At 46.0% G+C, this 21,777-nt stretch overlaps 1 protein-coding gene across 1 annotated transcript in view; it reads right to left on the bottom strand.

Moving 5' to 3' along the window:
- The window catches only part of LOC147703688 (syntaxin-4-like), a 288,867-nt gene that overhangs the window by 151,173 nt on the left and 115,917 nt on the right, over nt 1-21,777 (bottom strand). Inside the window, exon 7 of the mRNA XM_086932046.1 lies at nt 9,291-9,364. Within this exon, the coding sequence (XP_086788172.1) occupies nt 9,291-9,364 (74 nt within the window). The remainder of the gene's footprint in view (nt 1-9,290; nt 9,365-21,777) is intronic.

The raw sequence follows: 21,777 nt of genomic DNA on the forward strand, positions 1-21,777 counted from the left end.
TGCTTTGGGACGCCTTCAAAGCTACCATACGGGGCCATATCACCTCCCTCGCGATTGCGAGGGCGCGTGACGCCCGTGCACTGGAAGATAAACTTGTGGGAGACTTGAAGACGGCGGAAACACAGGATCAGGGCCACTCCACCAGGTACACGAGACGGATTTGGCTAACCTTAGGGGCCAGCTCAGGTTGATGCGCACAAATAGGGCTGAGACCTCCCTCCTGGCACTGAAACAGAGGTATTTTGAGGGAGGGGACAAAGTGGGGAAGCTCCTGGCACGAAGGCTGAGGGCCCGAGCCGCGAAGGAACATATAGCAAATGTCCAACTGCCAGATGGGACCAGGGTGGTGGCGGCGGGGGATAAGTGTTGAGCTTTCCGGGCTACTACACAGCATTGTACACAGAAGAGCAACCACCTTTGGAGCTGGTGGAGGAAGTACTGGGGCACTACGGGGGTGCGACACTACATCCGCAGCATGCTAAGGAACTAGAGGGGCAGATCCTGCCGGTGGAGATAGCTGCGGCAATCCGCGAGCTCCCCTTGGGAAAATCACCGGGGCCTGACGGGCTTTCCATATCCTTCTATTGCATGTATCAGGCACAGCTAGGCCCCTACCTCCTGCGCCTGTTTAACTCATTCACCGACGAGCTGGGTCCGTCCCTTGACATGGGACTGGCAGAAATTGTCCTGATCCCGAAACCTGGGAAAGACCCCTCCCTGTGTGCGTCGTACCGGACGATTGCTCTTCTTAACTCGGATTTTAAAATTTACACCAAGCTGTTAGTGAAGCGCATGAGCCCACACATGCCTAGCTTGATCGATCCTGATCAGGTGGGCTTCATTCACGGGCGTCAGGGAGCAGGGTCGCTCACCTGGTAGGGAAGGCTCATCACTGAAGATCCCTGCCTGCCTTCTCTCGGACGCAGAAAAGGCGTTTGATCACATAGACTGGTCCTCCCTCAGAGCAGTGCTGCGCCGGGAGGGGCTTGGTCCGAAGATGATTGCCAGGATCATGGCCCCATATATTGCGCCGCGGGCTAGGATAAGGGTCAACGGGTAGCTCTCGGAGCTGATCCATATTGGGAGGGGTACCAGGCAAGGCTGTCCGCTCTCGCCCCTTTTATTCGCCCTCGCAGTTGAGCCACTGGCGGATATGATACGGAGGTACCCTGATATTCACGGTGTTCCTCTAGGCGGTCAGGACAATAAGGTAGTGCTCTTTGCAGACGACCTTATCCTTGCGCTGACACGGCCCCGAGAATCACTACCGGCGGTGCATGCTGCGCTGTGCCTCTTTGAGAGAGCTTCTGGCTTGAAAATCAATCATAGTAAGTCCTGGGTGCTCAGCCTCACTATCCCGAAATCGGACATCCCCTCTTTAGAGCAATTAGCCCCCTATAGATGGTCGACCCAGCACATCAGGTATCTGGGCTTGACGCTGACCCCCTCGTTGGAAGACTGGACGTCAGCCAACTGGAAAGATCTTCGACGCGCGATCCTGGAGGATCTGAGGCGATGGAGACCGCTTGTACCATCCTGGCTGGGTAGAATTATTGCCATCAAGATGTCCATACTGCCCAAAATCCTGTATCTATTTCAATGTCTGTCTACTCCTATCCCGCTACATAGCACTTCATCTGGGGGGGTAGGAGAAACCTCGCTTCTCGCAAGCTCTCCTGCTGGCGCCCAGGGGCCGGGGAGGGTTGGCCTGCCCAAACCTGGTGGAATATTACTGGGCCGCTCACCTTCGGTATGTAGTGGAGTGGGGTGTAACAAAGCGAAAAAGGGTGGCTCCATATGGATAGGACCGTTACTGGGCGCACCATATGGGACCTGGCATGGAAACCAAGGGTAGGACGATCTCCGAGGGCATATCTAGCGGTACCCACGAAAACAGTGCTGGAGATTTGGGACAGGATAGCAGTCCGTAAGGGCCTTACAACCTTCCCCTCGCCACATACCCCTATCGAAGGGAACCCAAGTTTTCCCCCAGCGCATCGGACGGGGGCTTTCCGTAAGTGGACACAAGGCAACTGTAGAGTGCTCACAGATCTGTTTGATGGGGGCTCCCTTAGGACTTTTGCGGACTGCAGGGAGGAATTTGGGGTGCCGCTCGCAGCCTGACTGCAATATGCTCAACTGAAACACTGGGTGCTAACAGACAATACCTACCATGCGGCCACACGTGACTTTACTCCGTTTGAGCAATTGGCGCGCTCCTTTACAGAGACGAAGGGGCTGATCTCCAAAATCTATCGGATCCTGCAGCATCCGTGCACTCCGCCTTCCCTGCCATATCAACAACGCTGGCACTCCCTCTCGGGCGTAGACGTCACCCCAGCGCAGTGGTCCAGATTGTGGCGTGACATACCCCCGATTTATCGTAGCATTTCACAACAGGAGAATGCCTACAAAATGATGACCCAGTGGTATTACACGCCGCAGCGGCTAAATAGAATGTTTCCAAACTCTTCCCCTGTGTGTTGGAGGTGCGGGTCTGCGACTGGGGATTTCCTGCACATATGGAGGACCTGTCCCTTGCTGACCCTCTTTTGGAAGGAGGTCTTGAGTCACATTAGGAGGGTGCTGGGGTTTCCTCTGCCTGAAGCCACTTGTACGATACTACTGGGAATTAAACCTGCAGGATTGAAGGCCCTCACTCGGAGCGACTGGGCGCTGGCGCTTCAAATGCTGGGTGCGGCTCGGCAGCTCATTGCTCTGTACTGGAAGAAGGTAGAAGCCCCGCCCATTGCTGCATGGTTTGTACGTCTCTGGCATGTCATGACGATGGAGCTTCTCACAGCCCGGCTGCAGGCCCGAGATGTACGCTACAAAGCAGTGTGACAACCCCTGGTGAAATATCTAAGCACCACGGAGCAGGCGCGTCACATGCCTCCCAAGCTGCGGGCGCTGCGATTAGTGGAGGATGCTGTAGTTCCTCCTGACCCCAGTAGACTGCTGGCATGAGGTTTGGATATGTGAGGCTTTGAGCATTAGTAGCGACATTGATTGCCCTGGAGACTGACGCAGTACTCCTTCGTCCCCATTCTCGGCCCTCACCCCGGGCACCCAGTGGCTGTTTTCTCCCTTCGTCTACATCTTACCTCTACTCCTACTGTCTTCTCTATCTTGCTGTCCCCTTTTCTGTTGCTCTACTGAAGTTTTGACCATCTTGGTTTTAGAGTTCTACCTCTTGGGTTTAATGGTTACAGATGTTCTGAAGTTTGAACTATCTTGGGCAGGGATTTCACAGGCTCTGTTGTCTGAATGAGACGCGACCGGCCCTTGTGGGTTGTAGGTAAACCGCTGTGTATATCTGAGCTTGAGTACTGGCAACGGTTTTCCATTTTTCATGAAGTAACGGGCCGGCCCTGTTGGGTTGTAGGCTTAACGCTGTGTACCACTCACTTCACTGCAACCCCCGGTTATGGGGACGAAATAAAAAGATTTGACAACAAATATAACATCCACCACATCAGGAGGGAGAGAAAAAGAATTCAGGTTACCCCGTTAAATCTCCAGGCGTGAAGGTGTAAGCTCTGAAGGTGGGGGTGTAGAACCTGCGACTGCGAGAGCAGGTCTGCCCTGAGAGGGAGACGGAGCAGCGGGCACGAGGAGAGGTGGAGAAGATCTGTTAACCACACCCTTCTTGGCCAATCCGGGGCGATCAATAGGACTTGGGCCCGGTCTTGGCGAATCTTCCTCAGAACCTGAGGAATCAAGGGTATGGGAGGAAAAGCGTAAAGGAGTTGTGAGCCCCAACTCAACTGAAACGCGTCCACCAAAGCTCCCTGCATCAGATACTGGAGACTGCAAAATGAAAGGCAGTGAGCGTTCTCGTGAGTGGCAAATAGGTCCACCTGAGGAGTTCCCCACATCCGAAAGACGTGACGAACTACCTCTGGATGAAGCTTCCACTCTGGGTCGGGTGAGAACTGCCGACAGACTGTCTGCACGTATGTTCAGAACTCCTGCCAGATGATTTGCCATCAGACAAATCTGATGGTCCTGAACCCAGGACCAGAGACGCAGAGCCTCTCTGCAAAGGCAATGCGACCCCACTCCTCCCTGTCTGTTGACATACCACATCGCGGTAGTGTTGTCCGTTAGGACTTGAACCGACGGACCGCGAAGGGAAGGGAGGAAGGCCTTGAGCGCTAAACGTATCGCCCGCAACTCTAGAAGGTTGATGTGAAGCAACCTTTCCTCTGGAGACCAAAGACCCTCGATCTCCAGGTCCCCCAGATGAGCACCCCACCCTAGGGTGGATGCATCCGTTATCACTATGGCCACCGATGGAGGCAGATGAAAGGGCTTTCCTTGAGACAGATTGTCTTCCACGCTCCACCGGGATAGAACCGCCGCAGCTTCTCTGGAGATCCTCACTGACTCCCTGAGATCCCCGTTGTGCTGATACCACTGCCTGCGGAGGCACCACTGGAGTACCCTCATGTGCCAGCGTGCATGGTTGACCAACAGAATACAGGAAGCCATCAGACCGAGCAGATGAAGGACCTTCAGGACTGGAACAACCGCTCCATTGTAAAATAAAGGAATCATTTCCTGTATATCGAGAATCCTTTGTGGAAGAGGGAATGCCCGACACACAGTGGTATCCAGTACCGCACCTATGAACAGGTTGCGCTGAGAGGGCACCATGGGGAGACTTGGGCACGTTTATCGAGAAACCCAACCTGTGCAACAACTTGTAATCTGCAGATGATGGAGCACCTTCTCTGGCAACTCTGCTTTGATCAGCCAGTCGTCCAGATAAGGGAATACTGGTATCCCCGACCTTCTGAGATGGGCTGCCACCACCACCATCACCTTGGTGAAGACTCGAGGTGCAGTAGTAAGAGCAAATGGAAGAATCGCAAACTGGTAATGTTGCGATCCTACCGTAGAACAGAGATACTTCCTGTGCCACTTCAGGATTGGGATGTGGAAATACGCATCCTGCAAGTCAATCGACACCATCCAGTCCTCTTGCTGCAGCGCTTGAAGAACCTGTGCAAGGGTGAGCATCTTGAACTTCTCCTGTTTCAAAAAGAGGTTCAAGATTCTGAAGTCCAGGATTGGACGAAGCCTGCCATCCTTCTTGGGTATCAAGAAATACCGGGAGTAGCATCCCTGACCCCCTTCCCGCTCAGGGACCACCTCTATCGCACCTTTTCTCAGTAACGTCAGGACTTCCTCCTGCAGGAGAAGTAGGTGGTCTTTCGTGCAGAATCCTTGACAAGGAGGGTAATTTGGGGGAAATTCCCGAAAGGGAAGAGCATACCCATTTTCTACAAGATTGAGAACCCAAAGGTCTGATGTGACCGATTCCCAATCCTGTAGAAAATGAGTAAGCCGACCCCTTACAGGACCAACATGATCCGGAATGGGGGATCTAGGGCTGCTTTGCTGTGGCAGGAGGGGGGTGGGAAGAGAAAGAGGAGGGGGTGGGAAGAGGAAGAGGGAGGAGAAGGAGGAGGAAAAGGAGGCCTGACTACTTTGACCACGGGTCCTGTTTCTGCCCCTGTAAGATTTATACAGGGAATTCTGTTGCTGCTGCTGTGGCTGCTTGTATGAACGAAAGGAAGATCTTCCAAAACCTCTGAATCTTTTATTCTAGGAACCTCTGGATTGCAGGCCTAGAGACCTAGCAGTCGCCTTACTCTCCTTGAACCTTTCCAAGACTGCATCCGCCTTATTTCCAAACAGGCCATAACCATCAAAAGGAAGATCTAGCACATCAGGTGAAAATTCAAATGTTTTCAGCCAGGCAGCCCTCCTAGTGGCAACAGATGACCCCATGACCCTTGCCACAGAGTCAGCCATATCCAAACCGCTCTGGATCACCTGGTGAGCAGCATCCTGGGTATGCGCAAAACCCTCACTGAAGTTCTGCCTATCCTCCTTAGATATTTTTGGCACTAACTGCTTCGCAGAGTCCATCAGAGCGTGAATATAACGCCCTAAAAGGCATGTGGCATTTGTGGATTTGAGGGCCATTCTAGCTGAAGAGAAAACCCTCTTCACTGACTGGTCCAGTCTTTTAGACTCCTTGTCACTAGGCACCTGAGGAAAGGCACCAGTTGATTTCTTGGAGCAGGCTGCCTGAACTACCAAACTCTCAGGAGACCGATGTGTTGACAAATCCGGATCCCCAGGAGCCACCCTATACCTCCTTGCAACAGCCCTTGAAACTGCAGGAGACGAAAAAGGCTTATGCCACACTTCCATAACTGGCTCTGTAATTGACTCATTAAAAAGTAGCATTGGCTCCACCACTGAAGAGGGAGAATGGAGTACCTCTGTTAAAATGTTAGATTTGGAACTGCCAACTGCAGAGTTTAAATCTAAGAGTTCAGCAGCCTTTCTAATGACCATGTGATATGGTGCTACATCCTTTGATGGAACATCAGGAGCAGAGGAAAGCTGCTACTCCGGAGATACTTCCAAACCACTTGCTTCTTTAGGTTCATCAAACAAATCATCAGTATCTTGTAACTCTCCTTCCTCCATTTCCTCTGCTCGATACCTTTGCTCCTCCAGCATCCTTTGAGCCACCCGCCTAGATCTCATTCTCGGGATCGGCGTCAATGGAGCCACAATCAACTCCGACTGAGCCGTGTTCGGATCTGAAGAACAGCCTGGAACGTACGGGGTCGAGTCGAGACCGGAGCCGGTGAAGATGGAATCGGCGACCTCGGCGGCGATAAATGCCAAGACGGCGTCGCCGGCATAAAAGGCATAAACAGCGCCAGTGCATATGACTGAGGGACGCCCAGATTGAAGGCCATTGGACCAGATGGTGCTCCAGAGGGTTACATGGCTCTTGAAAAGACCCCATACATTTCATTCAGATAATGTGTCAGGTCTTGACCCTGGCCTGGAAAGGGTGGATAAGGTCCCAGATTCTGTTCCTGTCGAGAAACAGCCTGAATCGGGTCAATCGGATCCGATGGATGACGCGCTGGAGTCTAAGACCCTTCAGGCAATGGAGCTTCTTCCTCCTCTCGAGTTGGAGAGGTCGTCGGCGTCGGGGATGGATTTGACGCCGGAGACTCCACAGGAGAAGGCTCACCTTCTGGATTCGGTGCAATAGGCAAAGGAGACACATAGTCCTTCCGATGTCGACGTTTTGGAGACTTTCTCCCGGAATGACGTCAAGGCCCGTGCTTCTTCTTCTTATGCTTCTTCTTGGTTTGAGAAGCATGCCCCGAAGACTACCTCGAAGCCGACCTCGACCGGCACCTCGAACGTCTCCTACCTTTCTTCCCCTTCAACTTCGCAAGAAGCAGCTTCGCCTCTCTCTCTCGAAGTGCCTTTGGGTACATCTTCTTACAACAGGGGCATCCTTGGACTTCGTGGTCCGACGACAAACACCACACGCAGTCTTCGTGTGGATCTGTAATGGACATCAACTTTCCGCACTCCCCACAAGGCTTGAACCCAGATTTCCTTGAAGACATTTCGACAGGAAACAAGAAATAACTCGAAAAAGACAACAGTAGCTAAGTAACAAACGAGCTACTGAGAATCCCAAGAAAAAACGTTAGCGTCAACGACGCGGAAAAAAGGGAACTGATGTCATCACGCCGACGGAGTCCTATTATGGAGTCAGTGACGTCAGCGGAGCCACGCGCGATGCAGTGTTTCTGTGACGTCGTCCATGTCGGCGTGAAGAGCTACAAAAGAATTTTTCGAATGTTGCCGACGCAGAGGATATCCACAAGGGGAGGAATCCACTGGCAGATGTATCCATCCGAAGAGCGATGACACCTCTTAGATTTCTTCTTTGAATGCCTCGACTTACTGGACTTAGGACTTGGAGCCTGACGAGTGAGGACTATGGCTCGTTGAGCGACGACTGCGGGTTCGCGACCGGTCCCTCGACTTCCTCCTCGACAGGGACCTCGAGTGGCGCTGAGCCGATTGCCGGATGTCGAGTAGCTTGAGGGACCGCTCCCGCCTAGCTTTCGAGGTCAAGGCTCGGCAGTCGGGGCACGACTTGTCATGGTCGGCCTCAAGGCAGTAGAGACACCGATGGTGAGGGTCGGTCACCGACATCAGGCAATGACAGGCGTCGCACGGCTTGAAGTCGAAGTCGACTCAAAAAAAAATCCAAAATAGACCAAAAGTTAGTCAAAAAATGACTAGAGTATTACTATTCCCGGATCTGCGCTAGTTGGCGCGGAAAAAAAAATAACTGACATCAGCGCGCGAGGGCGGCGTCCAAGTACTCAGATGACGTCATCCCGGCGATCATCACGGACGCAGAGCCGCAGACGACGCCTACCGACGTGCAAGGATACTGCTGACAAAAACTTTACGGATCCAGCCGGACGCCTGGGGATATATCTAAGGTAAGGAATCTAACACTAACCTGTTTCTTTCAGATCTCTCAGACATACCTTGAACACAAACACTCCATCTGCTAATGTTACTAAACATGTGCAGGAATGAGCAAAAGGTTAAGACCGTTCTCCTGGAGCAGTCCCATGAAAAGTCTTTCCTTTACCTTGTTCGGTCTCATGTGATATTCTGAAAAGAGCTCACCACGTCATTTCCCTCTTAAGGAAGCACCTAAATCACACTGCAATCAGCCCCAACACTGAGCACTGAATCACGGTGGTATAACCAGCTATTCTCTAAGCAAATGTTTCATGTGCCCTTACATTAGAAATAAATCCTTCCAGAATACATATATTAATTGCCTAACAAGTGTTTATCCAGGCTTTGCCTTGCCATAAACTGAAGCAACTTATGCTCAAGTGTACTATGATTTAAAATGTATATTGTAAAAGGATCAATAACGTAATTTTGTTTGCCTTGAATTTGTGACAAAGAGCACTGGAGAATGTACGATTTCTGAAAACACATGGCAGGCCATTAGAAAAAAAGTGCCACTCTTATTCACAACTGTGTTGAAAATTGGAATAGGTCTTGATTTTATTTTTAAATTTTATTTTCTTCTCACTTGCTTACTCCAAACTGGAACATTCTTCACATTTTAATTCTGTGTATATTTCCTTAATACTACTGTATTAAGATGAGTATTGGTCTATGAGGAGAATCAAGAGCCCTTTTTTTATACATTAAAACATGAGTATTCATTGTTTTTCTAGTGTTACATGCCATTACGGTTCTGATCCTAGTCAAGAAATACCATGCGATTAAAGGGGGACTGGGATATGTATCAGGCACAGCAAACAAACACATTGTTTGAGACAGGACTGAAATCATGTACAAACAGAGGTATGGAAAGAAATCATAATAAAGACCCAACACTTGCCCCTTACGTTTGCAGTGAAGACAGATGACTGGCCGGTCTCCAACATCTCGTCCAGCTTTTCATCAGTCACGTCTACGCCCGCTGAAGAAAAGACAGTAAAGCACATGACTGAAGATAACAAAGCACTCTTCCAGGTTTTGCATGCAATGCAAATGACCAGGTTGGTAGACCTTAAGAGAGTGTTGCAAATCTACTGTTGCGTGCCAGCATCAATGTGAAGTGTTAGGTGCTACATTATGTACAATTCAGCACTAGATAATCCATGTCCGAGCCAAACTACAGACAGATCTGTCATGGAAAGACACAGTCAGAGATCGGGAAAGCTGGTCTTGTTAGGGGAATGCACTAGTAGGGTGCTGTAGACATACAGGAAAAACAGTAATTGCCCCTCCTGCCTCAAACATCAGCTGTTGATGCACAATGATAAAGAGAGGTGAAGGTGGTGTTAAGTATGGAGAGAATAATTTGTCTCACCTGCAATATTAAATAAGAAAATAGAGCTACACAGAGAACATTGCATGAAAGTGGCCCTGTAGTCAACGCAACAGCACAACGGCTTCAAGAGAGGCAAGAGGCCAAATAAATATAGGGAAAGAGGTAAATTAATTAAGTACTGCCCCCAGTGGCATGCTGAGCATTACAAAGTCGGATGACCTTTGTTCCAGAATGCAAATAGAAAAAAAAGCTTATTTGGGTTAGCACAGAAACATTAGCACCTTCATGGATTAATGTAATGCAATTATACAGTTAGAAATATGATATACATTGCATTTCTAGGGATATATTCTGAACACACTACATAACTCAAGGGACATCACCTGTTAAATCTATTCTTAAGTGGGTTAATTCCAATTTGGCTAAATGGTGTATAATGTCCTTTTTGGAACTGTAGAGAATTCTTTTTTTCAGCTGATAAACAAAAAACAAGGGGTAAATGCAAAAAAATAAAAGTTATGAACATACATTTCAAAGGCTATCCTCTACAGTTTAACTCCAAATATGCATACCTTTTAAACGTGCTGTTCGCAAGAAGCCTGTAATAGATTATCTGTTACAGAAAGATCTTGTGGCAGGCTTGCTTTTAAGTTTCTACTTTTCAGGTAGAAAAACTTGTCACCGTTTGGGTGCTTTCATGGGGTGGAGGGTCCTGCAGTTCTATTCTTGTGAGAAGAGTTAGCGTTGGCTTCACTTGAAGTGTTTAGCGCAAGTTCATCCAATATCACCATTACCAGTGACATGTACGCAGTGTGAGGTTAGGATAGATGTTGCAGCCATTTAAGAAGTCAATTTATCAGTAAGATCTGTACTTGAGGAGATAAAAGTCCACTGTTTGGATTCAATGCAGAAAAGTGCCAATTGGAGCAAGTGGAAGTAGAATAAATTATTTGAAATAACAACAGAAATTGCTTCCTAGGAAAAAGAAAACTAGGCACTAATAAATTGGGGGGAAAATAAAAAACTGGGTAAATTATATTAAAACGAATGCATTGAGGATTATCGGTGGGAACTATGCCTTAAATACTTTTTGAAGAAGCATCTTTTGGCTGCCTTGAAAAACCTTCCACGTGCTCCGATCTGAAGTCTTTGTGGTATTTGAAGGTGACTAAGAAAGATTAGCTATTACAGATAAATTGTTTATTTTTGTTTATTAAATTATAATGCTGTTTTAATTTACCATCTAAGCTTAAGTTCTTAGCTTTATGTGTTGTGAACTGAAAGTATGGCTGCTGTCTAAGTCACAGCCACCACTATTTAAAAAATGAAAAAATACCACTTGACTCATACCTTACCACCATTTGGGGTGTTAAGCTCTCACCTGCAAGAAAGCAAGGCGTTCTTACATAATCTGGGCATTGTAGTAAGAAAAATCTAAGACAGTATAGCAGAATGAACAGTAGGTAATTTGAAAGGTCTTGCATAATGCTGTAAATTGATTTTGGGTCACAAATACATGAGGTTTTAGAAATAGATATATGTTTTGTTCGACAACAATAAAAAAAACAAGCAAGTGGAAAATTATCTTGCTTCACCTAAAAAATGGGCAAAAAAATCTAATATGGAGATTTGGTAGTGCCCCAGATAAAAAGTCAAAAACTCTCAAAAATGCACCAATAATCCCTGTGGATAGCAAAGAAAGCTGATTTATAAGCGGCACAGGAGGTAACGAATAAGAGTAGTGTAGTGGGAAAAGTAGATAGGCATAAGTGTAGAAGAAAATACTAGGTAGCAAAAAATAGGATTGCAAGTTTGGATGTGCCAACCCTGCTCAATTTAAAATAAAACCTTTTGCTTTATGAAACATTACATGAGCAGAAAGTGTGGGAGACCAGGCAAGCATGTGTAAAAGTGGAAAGAATAAACAAGTGACAGTACAATAAAAAAAAGAAAAAAAAAGAATAAAAAAAAGAAGGCGTACATTTGTTCTACAGCTCTCTGTTGCACAAAAGAAGGCTGAATGTTGTGATCAAGGTGAACTAGTCAACAAAAAGTGAGATTGTGGTTGGTTACAAAGTTTTAACAGTACTTGCTGATTTGGTATATCCTTACATTCTCATAGGGGATCAAAAGAAAATGGAAATTAAAATAATGAGCTACCTCAGCCGGACATCAATCATGATAGGCATGTCTAAACTAAAATAAGTTTAACCGATTTTACTTGTATTAGCTTTAAAGAAAGGGAAACAGTTGGAAAAGTGTACATGTCCAAGAGAGGTGACAAACTCTTGGGCTGGAAACATCAGCATGAACTGGATGTCACACTGAACCACAATGCACCTCAACAAGCACTGTTGGTCTCGCTTTTGGGGAAAGAAAGGTATTGATGGAGGTAATGGAGAGAATTTAGAAATGTAGGTTAACTGTCAAAAGCAAAGAATGCCAGTTCTGGGTGGGTATGGAAACTAATCTCAGCCACAAGTGACATTACTGGATTTACCATCATTCATCTGCACAGGAAGTGACATCACTCCTGCTGGACCAAGGTAATGGTGGCTGCAGCATAGAAGCGTAGTGGAGGCTTGCAGCAGGCTTGCCAAAGACCAGTGCTAGGAACCTTCATCCGCTCGCCGCTGCTCCACTGCGACCACACATTGCTGCCTTGTTGCATCACACAACATTGAGGGACCGGTCTCTTGTACTTCCTGCAAATTTTCATGCACTTACTGCACAAACAGCACCCAACTCCCTCACACAGTCCTGCAACTACCCACACAACAGTCTGCACCTGCATCCACGCTCCTCGACACCTGCTCACTCATCAAACATGCCACAGAGATCTGGGACCTGCTGTAAGACAACGCATCAGACCTACTTTTCCCAACAAAAACCTGGCAGAACCATGTATCAGTACCAGACACCCTCCCTCCTCACTCACCCCACCTGGCTCAAAGATTGCCTGGCAAGACAGGTGACACAAGCCCAGATGCGGAATCTCCATCATCCACAAGATGGCATTAGCTGAACCAACTCCATGGACACTTCATCCTCCACCTTGGAACACCTGTCATTCATGCTCCAAGTCACAGTCCACTTCTCCCTAAGCAGCACTCCTCTAAAGACCACTAGGATCATGCCCCTACTTCAACGATCCCATCCCGGACTTCCTCAGACCATTTTCCCTTGACCTTAGCAATTACATTCTACTCTTAGACCTTAACTTTTACCTGGAAGACCTCGATGAACCCAACTCAAAAACAATAATTGAAGACAATGGAAGCCTGGGCCTCACTGAGTAAAGGGACCTACGCATGTCACCAGATACCCTCTGGATCTATTTTCACACCTTTCACAACATCCAAGTCGACTAGCCCACACCATATCCTGGACAGATAACTCCTTTGTCCAGTCCAGAACACCAAACACGCTGCTCTTGCAGACCGCCTTGTTGCCAGCACCAACAGAAGCAAAGACATCTTCGCCAATGTGAAGAATATCTCCTCATCAGCAGCTGACTCAACTCGAACATTCCCTTGCAGGCCTTCAGCAACAAGCTCTCAATTCTTCCCAAACAAAATCACAGCCATGTACAGTAACTTACACCTGTAAATGGGTCCGCCAGACCTCGACAAAATCCTCCTGATAGTTTCACCCCAGAAGCAAAAGAAGCCACCATAAAGTCCATCCACTTAGGGGCCCCCATAGGACCCAGGCCCCCTCCACACCTACTCCAGAGGACGGCAAACCATCTATGCTCGGATCTATGCTTAAAACGAAACTCCAGAAAAAGTGAGGTTATCGTGTTTGTAATCTACTCTTCCCTATGGACCCAGTCCTGTTGGCCAAAAGAATTGGGCTCCCTTCCAACACGAGTGTGCAAAGCCAGAAACCTTAGAGTGATTATGGATAATTAGTTGGCATTTGGATTGCAGGTCAAGGATGCTTAAAAAGGTTTTTACTCTTATTCAAGACAACGCCCAAAAAACTGTTCCCACAGCTCTCATACTTTTCAAAATTGACTACTGCAATGCTCTATATCTTAACATGCAGCAGCAACACCTCAATAAGCTTCCGGTTATGCAAAATACAACAGAAGACTGCTTATCGGAATTCCTAAACATCAATCGGTCACACAAGCTATTAAACATCTCCATTAGCTGCCTGTCAGACCGCACATAAAACTTAAAGCTCTCTACCTCACCCACAAAGCTCTCCATGGAGCTGGCCCGAGTTCCTCAGACAAGCTTTTAAATGGGACACTCCAGGAAGAAGCTTATGGTCCATGGGCACTGGTAAAGCAGTTGTCCATAGGTTCACACGATCAAATTGGGGAGGAAGAGGCTTTATAGACTCTACTGCTAAAGAATGGAACACACTCCCTTCAATATCAGGTCAATTCCAAACCTATTTCTGTTCAGAAAGAAACTAAAAACTTGGCTTTTCCCTACATAGATAATAAAAAATATCAAGTCACTTCCAAACCTATTAAGTAAATTTTAAACCTTCCCTTTGCTCAGAAAGAATTTAAAAAACATTAATTCCCCAGTCATAGTTCTTGTTGTCTTGCTCCCACTGTGCAACGCCTAGACACCTTCTGGTAATTGTTTGCGCTCAATAAAATTTAATAATACATAACATCCATTCTGAACCCCTCCACTTCTTTATTTTCACAATATTAGGAGAGCAACCTAATTTCCTAGTTCACATTGAACTTTCCAATTTGCATTGCATGTATCTGTAATCACTCTCGTTTTCAATTACTTTGCATATTTCATTTTTCAATTAATTTCCAGACTTTGATGTCTTTTTCCATAAAGTTCTTTTTATTAAGTATCCTATTCCATCACACTTAAAACAGACCCAGCCAACGCGTTTCATCACTTAGAGGGACTTCATTAGGGGCTTTCGGTGTTTGTCCTGGTCCTGTCTGATCGATCAGGATTGTGAAAACATTGACCAAGGATTGAGTTTTGTGAGCAGTCAGAACTCCAGGACTGGGCATAAGAAAACTAGAAGATTGGGATATTTGAAAAGTGCCGTCCAGCGCCACTGCTGGCTGTCTTTTGAAAACCAGTCACATCTTCCATAATCTTCCTAGATGCTTAGAAACATGTAATTGTCGTCCCACTGCTGAAGAAACCCTAAGCCCTTCATAGCTAGTCAACAACCAACTCACCTGCCTGCTACAAATTCCGGCTAAAGTCTTGGCGGAAATCATCAACAGGCGCCTCACTGAATACTTCAACAACTAACTCATCAATACCACTCAGTCTGGTTTAAGACCTAAACACTGCATGGAATCTTCCCTCATATTTGCCACAGATTACATCCCTATGACTCTGGACGGAGGAGACATGGCGGCCCTCATTCTTCTGGATCTCTCCGCAGAATTTGGCATAGTCTCCAACCCCTTCCAATGTCTACACACATTGAAATCCAAGAATACGCACTCCAATGGATCTTCTCCTTCCTGACTGGAGTCAATCAGCCAGGTACGATTCACCTTCGACGCCCATTACCTCATGTTCAGGGTTCTTCAAGGATCCTCCCTGAGCCCGACCCTCTAAAGCATACATGATCCCTCTAGCCAAAATCAACCACTCACAACATCAATATCCTCATCTAGGCTGACAGACACAACTCAGTCTCTTCCTCACAGAAAAGATAGCCAGTATCGGAATCAAGTTCAAAGCCTGCATGACTGAAATCGCCCACTGGATGAAGACCATCTCTCTGAAGCACACCTAAGATAAGCAACAAACTGTGATCTTCTGCAAGAGCATTTCACTCTCTTCCATCAGGTAATGGGGTTGGCTCTTTACTAGGGAATTCTTGGCTTTACACCCACATATATGCCGGGTACACTTAGGGACATTTAGATAGTAGGAGTACGCTTGATTACTGTCATGATTATATGCCTGAATATATTCACTGTTTTAGCACCTTGGTAGAATTCTACCTTATATTTACTCTGTTGGTGCTTGTAATCTTTTAATTGCTTCTGTCTAATGATTGTCGCAGCAAACATGTTTTATACTAGAATGACACTGGTTCAATAAAGGCTTATTGAAAACGTCCCCACCCAGGGGTGTGGAATTTTTGTGAAACTGTACTTGTCCAAGGGACAAAGGGGTACAATAATCTTCTAGCCCTGTAAAGAAATCCACTTGTCCAACGTACTCTATAAAACTAAAAGATATAAGGACTAGCAAGAACTGATTACTAGTCCACTATAAAAGCCAAAGTAAACTTGATCACCTCTGCCTCTTTGCCCTTGCAAACTCTTATTATAAAGTATTATCTTCCACACTGTTTTCTTGATATCAGCAGTAAAACATTTGCCTTTCCAATAACTTGCCATACTGCCCATACCAATTCCACATCTTCATCATAGGGTTCATCACCCATCTGTTCTCTTTGCTCACAAGGCAATCACACACTTACTGTTAAAGTACACCACTCCCTTACTACACATATACCTTCACACTAAATTTATTGGAATGAATATTCGTCTCACTATCCATCCCATGACCACCTCTCCACTCCCTCATCACAGGCTGTGTATCCCTTGTACATTTTACAGCAGGTTCTCCTCCATTCTCAGAAGAGGTTTTTTTCCCCCTCCAGTTTCACCATAGGCTTCATCACTTCCAAACCCCTCTCTCGTCTACTGCTGCTACTTTGCCTATGTTCATCACATTCTGCCGCCCAATGGGGGTGTACTCATCTAAGGGCTCTGAGCAACCCATTTACCTAAGCAGCCCACTTTGCTTCCTGCCTTCCAGCAGCCATGCCAACTGCCCCCATAGTAACACTAGTAGTAAAGACATGTAAAGAGCAGCACAGGTCGAGGCATTTACAAGTAGACACTTTTTGTGCCCAGTGTATTGATAGCAACACAGTAATGGCAAAGCAAATGTATCTGTTTCAGAAGGGCAATAGAAGGGAGTGGCGAGGAGCACAATGACTGGCCATGGAGGAAGGAGTCAAAATTGAGAAGCCTGGACAGTACAGTTCTGAGAGTGGATATTTCAATAGCATAATACCCAAATCAATGAAGGGAATGTCATGAGACTTACAGATAGCACTGAGGCAGACCTCAAGGGGCGAGGCTGGATTGAGGTGGAGAGAACAGACGCCTGAGCTGGGAATTATTGAAAGAATTACCAGGCAATATTCAAGAGAGGGGGCTGGCCAGGTATTAAGATAGGGATACCTGGAGAGGCCTGCAGCAAGATCCAAGGACTACATTGAGGAAGAATAGAGACCGAAGGGACCTAGTACTAGGAAAAGGCACACAGGTTCTGAAGGGAACCTTGGTGAATTCAAGGGCAAAAACAACAAAGGATGCTGTAGGGAAACGAGGCTGTCAAGAGAAATATAAAGGCAGCCATACCATGGTGTCTAGTAAATAGAAGGTCAGATAATCTTAGGACAGAGGGAGAGCAGGTGACTTGACAGCACAAAGAAAGCAACCAGAGTTGTTTAGGCATAATCAGCAAATTGGCCATATGGCTTAGTGGGTTAAGATTTACTCCAGACAACTGCTGTTGTCTGCTCACTACTAGTTCAGATTCTGGCAATACTTTTTGCTTTCCCTCCATTTAAGGATATCAAATTGAGTACTATTACGTAAACAATCTCTACAATTTATAATGCTAAAAACAGAAGATTATTAAGCACTATCAATAAAACCAAATTTTAGGGAGGAATGGACTGCAGAAACAGAGGAATCGGTATAGGAAAGGTCAACAGTGATACAAAATAAAGTGGAAACTTTGCTGAAAGAGGAAAAGCTGGGTCAAGATCAGAGGGAGAAGTAATAGAGGACATAGTTCAGATAAGCACTGGGAAATCCCCTCTGATGATTATCAGCGCTGTACAAACTAACCCTAAATAAAATAATGTTAGCCAGATGAAGAGCAGATAAGTAGCCTGGAGGACACAGGGGGCGATGAGAGCTTTTGCTTGTGATCCAGTGAGGAAAGGTAGTCTATAGAAGAGGCAAAGTCAGAAAAGCAAATGTCTTTGTGGCCAAAACTCCCTGCTCTTAACTTGTATGGTCATGAGCAGTTCTGAAATTGGAAAAACTTTACTTGGGAACCTTTAAATTACGTGTTCAAAGTGGGCAACAAAAAGAGGATGAAATCACACGGGGCTGAGCCCTGAAAACCGTTCAACTTTTAATTTTTTTTTAAACTGGCACAAAAAAAATGCCACTAAGGGGAAACATGACAGAAAATCTGTTTTGGCTTCATTGGTTGCAAAGTCTCTATTTTGAATATTGCATGGGGTCAAAGCACGTGCTGCAGCGAGCTGTGTGCCTGGTAAATCTCAGGGAACAATAATAATAACGGTAAGGAAACTCTGGTGGTTAAAGCAACTGCTGGAGAGATCTGTGTTTTGTTAAGTCACAGTTTTGACGCATAAAGTGGTACAGAGGAGTAATGTGTCTCCTGCAAAGCACATCAGGTCACATGCAGATGACAAATTATTATATTGTGTAGACAGGGAAGTGGGCCACTGTTTTATTACTTGCAGTTCATAATTTGCATTCTTTCTAATATAGCACAGTGAGCTATGAACCGGCATCAAACACCTGCATGTAAACTGCAAGATATAGATTGAGAACAAACATGGTTCTAAACCCGTTATTATAAGGCTGCTAAAGTTTTAGGTAGCATTAATAATGGACCATCCCAGTCAAGGTTATATTTTAAACCCCAACTTTGCATTTCTACCAGCTATACAATCTAAGCATATAATCCCTACCAGTAAAAACTATTTATGACTCCTACACCTTGAAACCTTCTTTGTCTTATGCCTCATCATGTACATTGATTTACACTACACACTTATATGACTAATAGTCAGTGTATAATGTGTGTGTGATGTAAAGCGCTCTGACACCCTACAGTGGGATGAGTAGCGCTATGAAAGTATTACATTAAAAAACAAGGAATTGCTATTTAAATTGTTATTCATGTAAATACTCATACATACTTATACATCAGACATTTTTACAGTGCATGCGTATTTTACATATAGGAGTTGCAGAAAATCAAAAACTAGCCTCCAAATTGTAGATTCTTTTAAATAAGTAATAACAAGCTGTGTGCCTTTGTTTCCCCGTTACTTTGGCATTTGAGTAGGATCAAGATAGCATCCAGTCAGGATTATACTGTAACAGAAAGAGAGCTGATGGCCCTTTAAACGTTCTCTCAGTTTTGGGCTCAAGAAGGAAGAGAATATTAGAAACCCTGGCAGGGCAGCCTCCGCCATACATCCTTCTAAGGTCGCTGAATAGTATCCTATTAAGTAGTGGTAAAGTCTCTTTTTATAAGCTTGTGAAGAGCACAAGTGAAGGCTGAAGCACTATAATATCAACAAGTACTGGCTAATAGGGGAGAACTAGTGAACGGCTGGGATACAGCACTACAGAATGTGGTGCTAAAAGTTCAGTGAGCGGTGGGATGAAGAGACAGGCTGGGCACAAGCCACTGAAGGATTCCAAGCAGATATAGGGGCATTTGAGAACAGCCTGAGGTGGGAATTTGATTATGGTGTAGCATTAAGTAGAGGAGGTATTTAGAGAAAAGGATACAAATATCTGAGAAAAGGAGAGGGAGCGTAGGTTAGATTACTAGCGTTTGGCCATGGGAGCCTGATAATCCCCATGAGAGTCTGGGCTCCGGCTCAGGATATGTGAGCGACGCATGGTGAAACACAAATTGTAGCAGCTGATCAGTTAGGTTACTTGAACGGGAACAGAATACAGTGAAGATAGGAAACTGGGCAAGACAGGGTGAAGGAGGAATGGGCAGCTTGGTGGGCACAGTGGGTGCACTTACCACCACCATCGAGCTCCCAGTGAAGAAAGGAAGGAATGGTACTCTTTCAGTACCACCTCCACTTGGAAACAAATGCCTTTGAGACGAGGTGGTAAAAGAAGCCTTGAGCATTGCTGCCTGCTTCTTTGTTGGGACTTGGTTCCTACTAGTTGAGTTTTTTGCGCTTTTCGTAAGTGCCTCCTGGGAGCTTCTGCCGTGCACTGGGCATATATTTTTTTTAATCAACCTTGACACTGTTAATCTCTAGCTGCCTGAGGTGGAGGCCCCCATCCTTTCACACATCACTTTGTCTCTGCTGCTCCGTATGATTTAATCTGGATGCCGCTGAAAACTGCTGGAGCCATAAATGTCAACAGACCCAATTCAGACAGGAGACTCCTGGTTTAAACAGTTTTATTTTAGCAGTGTGCTGCCTGAAAATGCCTCTGCTTCAATGAAGGTCTATGGACAAAATATAGTCTCACGATCTTTTTTTATTTATTTTAAATCGCCCTCTTCATAATTCGCAAATGTTAGCATGTATGGTCGAAGCCATGTTGGGGAGTTCACATAATAACAGTTACTTGTGCATTGCTTACTATCGGTCGGCTCATCGGCTCATCGTTATGCCAGCAGGGCAGGTGAAGTGATGAGGGGCCCCTTGTGCTCCTTATTCTAATATCCTGTTTTTGGCCCAGACTGCGTGCGCCAGGAGTTCTCCTATAGTACTCCAACTATCCAACACAAATACGTGTAATTCTTACCTGCAGGGCTGTGACCTGACAGGTGCCCCGTATCTCTTATCGCTGCCATAAATGTTTCTACAAGCACGTTATTTTCGGTCTTCTGAGCCTCCTACAGAAATGAATAAATCTATTCCTCTGGACAGCATGCCATCTTTCTGCACAGTAAATAGAGGAATGTCGCAGTGGGTCCTTGAATCAGGAACTTTAGAACGCTGTACATTACTGGTTTTCAGGCTCTCTGGTGTTATTTCATGCGGAGCTGACTTCAGGGGCTTTTAAGCAGTGAGGCATCTGTGTGTGTTTTGTTAAACAAGTACATCGTATATCCTTAACCTTTTACGTAATTGATAGCATCCAGGGTCACCACATCCTTCTTGTTCAGCTACCCTCAATCTGAGCTCGCAGGCTCCTCGGACTACTTTTTCCGAGAATTTGCGTACGCAGCATGCCTGTCCACTCTTAAGGACTCATAACGCCGCAGGACATGCACCTTCTCCGACCCCACACACACAGGTCTTTACCACTGCAGTAGAAACCGCACGGCACCACAAGTGGCATGTTGTTATGGTTTCATCAAGAGCACACGTGCAGCAACTTAGAGCACCCGGAAGCATAACTAATATGGAAGCCGACATCGCTCACTGCTCTGGCAGTGTGAGGTCTCCGCTTCTCTGATTGACGGTGAGCACCAATTTTCTCACAGCTGCAGCCAGGCTTAGCTTGGTTACCGCAATTACCTACAAAAAGGCGCATGTACTAAGATTTAAGATTCCGATTAGAAATAACTAGTATGTAATTATATTAGACGCACAAGGGTTACAGAGAATGCCTACTTGCCCGGAGGACTAAGTAGACAATAAAACTTCTTGTCCGCAACAAGAATCCTCATGTCCAGGGCGTCGGGCGATACGAATTCCCCACCCCTGCCCACCGTTTATTCTGTGCACCACTCTGAGACTAAGTGAGCACGACTGACTGAGCAAAAAGTACTGTATCCACAATTCCTGAAGGATCAAGGGTTGTCATGTCCAATGGTTGCCAGAAAATATTTGCTCCTTGGTAAGGTTAGGGAGCTTATAGTGGCACTGTGAGCTAACTTGTCTAAAGGCCAACATATCCTTTGGGGGTGTCCGTAATCAGTCTATACACCAATCCCTTAGTTTATGTTGTCTAAATACGCCAATCCTATGTATTTTTAAGAACTACATGACATGGAGCCTAATGTTGGTTTGGTTCTTATTTAACAGTCAAATCTGAATGTTCTCAGACACCCCCTACTCACATTTAACCAGAGACGTCTGAAGTGGGAAGGAAAATCCAGCACAGCCGAGTTGGTATAGCCTATGTATTGGATGTTAGTTTGTTCAAGCTTGAAGGATTATAGTTCCCACATTGTGCAAAAACCTTATCTCTTTTCCTTACAACTTCCTTTCACAAGGTCTGTCCAAGATGGCACTGCGAATGCAAGGGAGGATGAGCTTAA

This window comes from Lissotriton vulgaris, chromosome 7 (assembly GCF_964263255.1).
Source record: "Lissotriton vulgaris chromosome 7, aLisVul1.2, whole genome shotgun sequence".
NCBI classification, from domain to species: Eukaryota; Metazoa; Chordata; class Amphibia; order Caudata; family Salamandridae; genus Lissotriton; species Lissotriton vulgaris.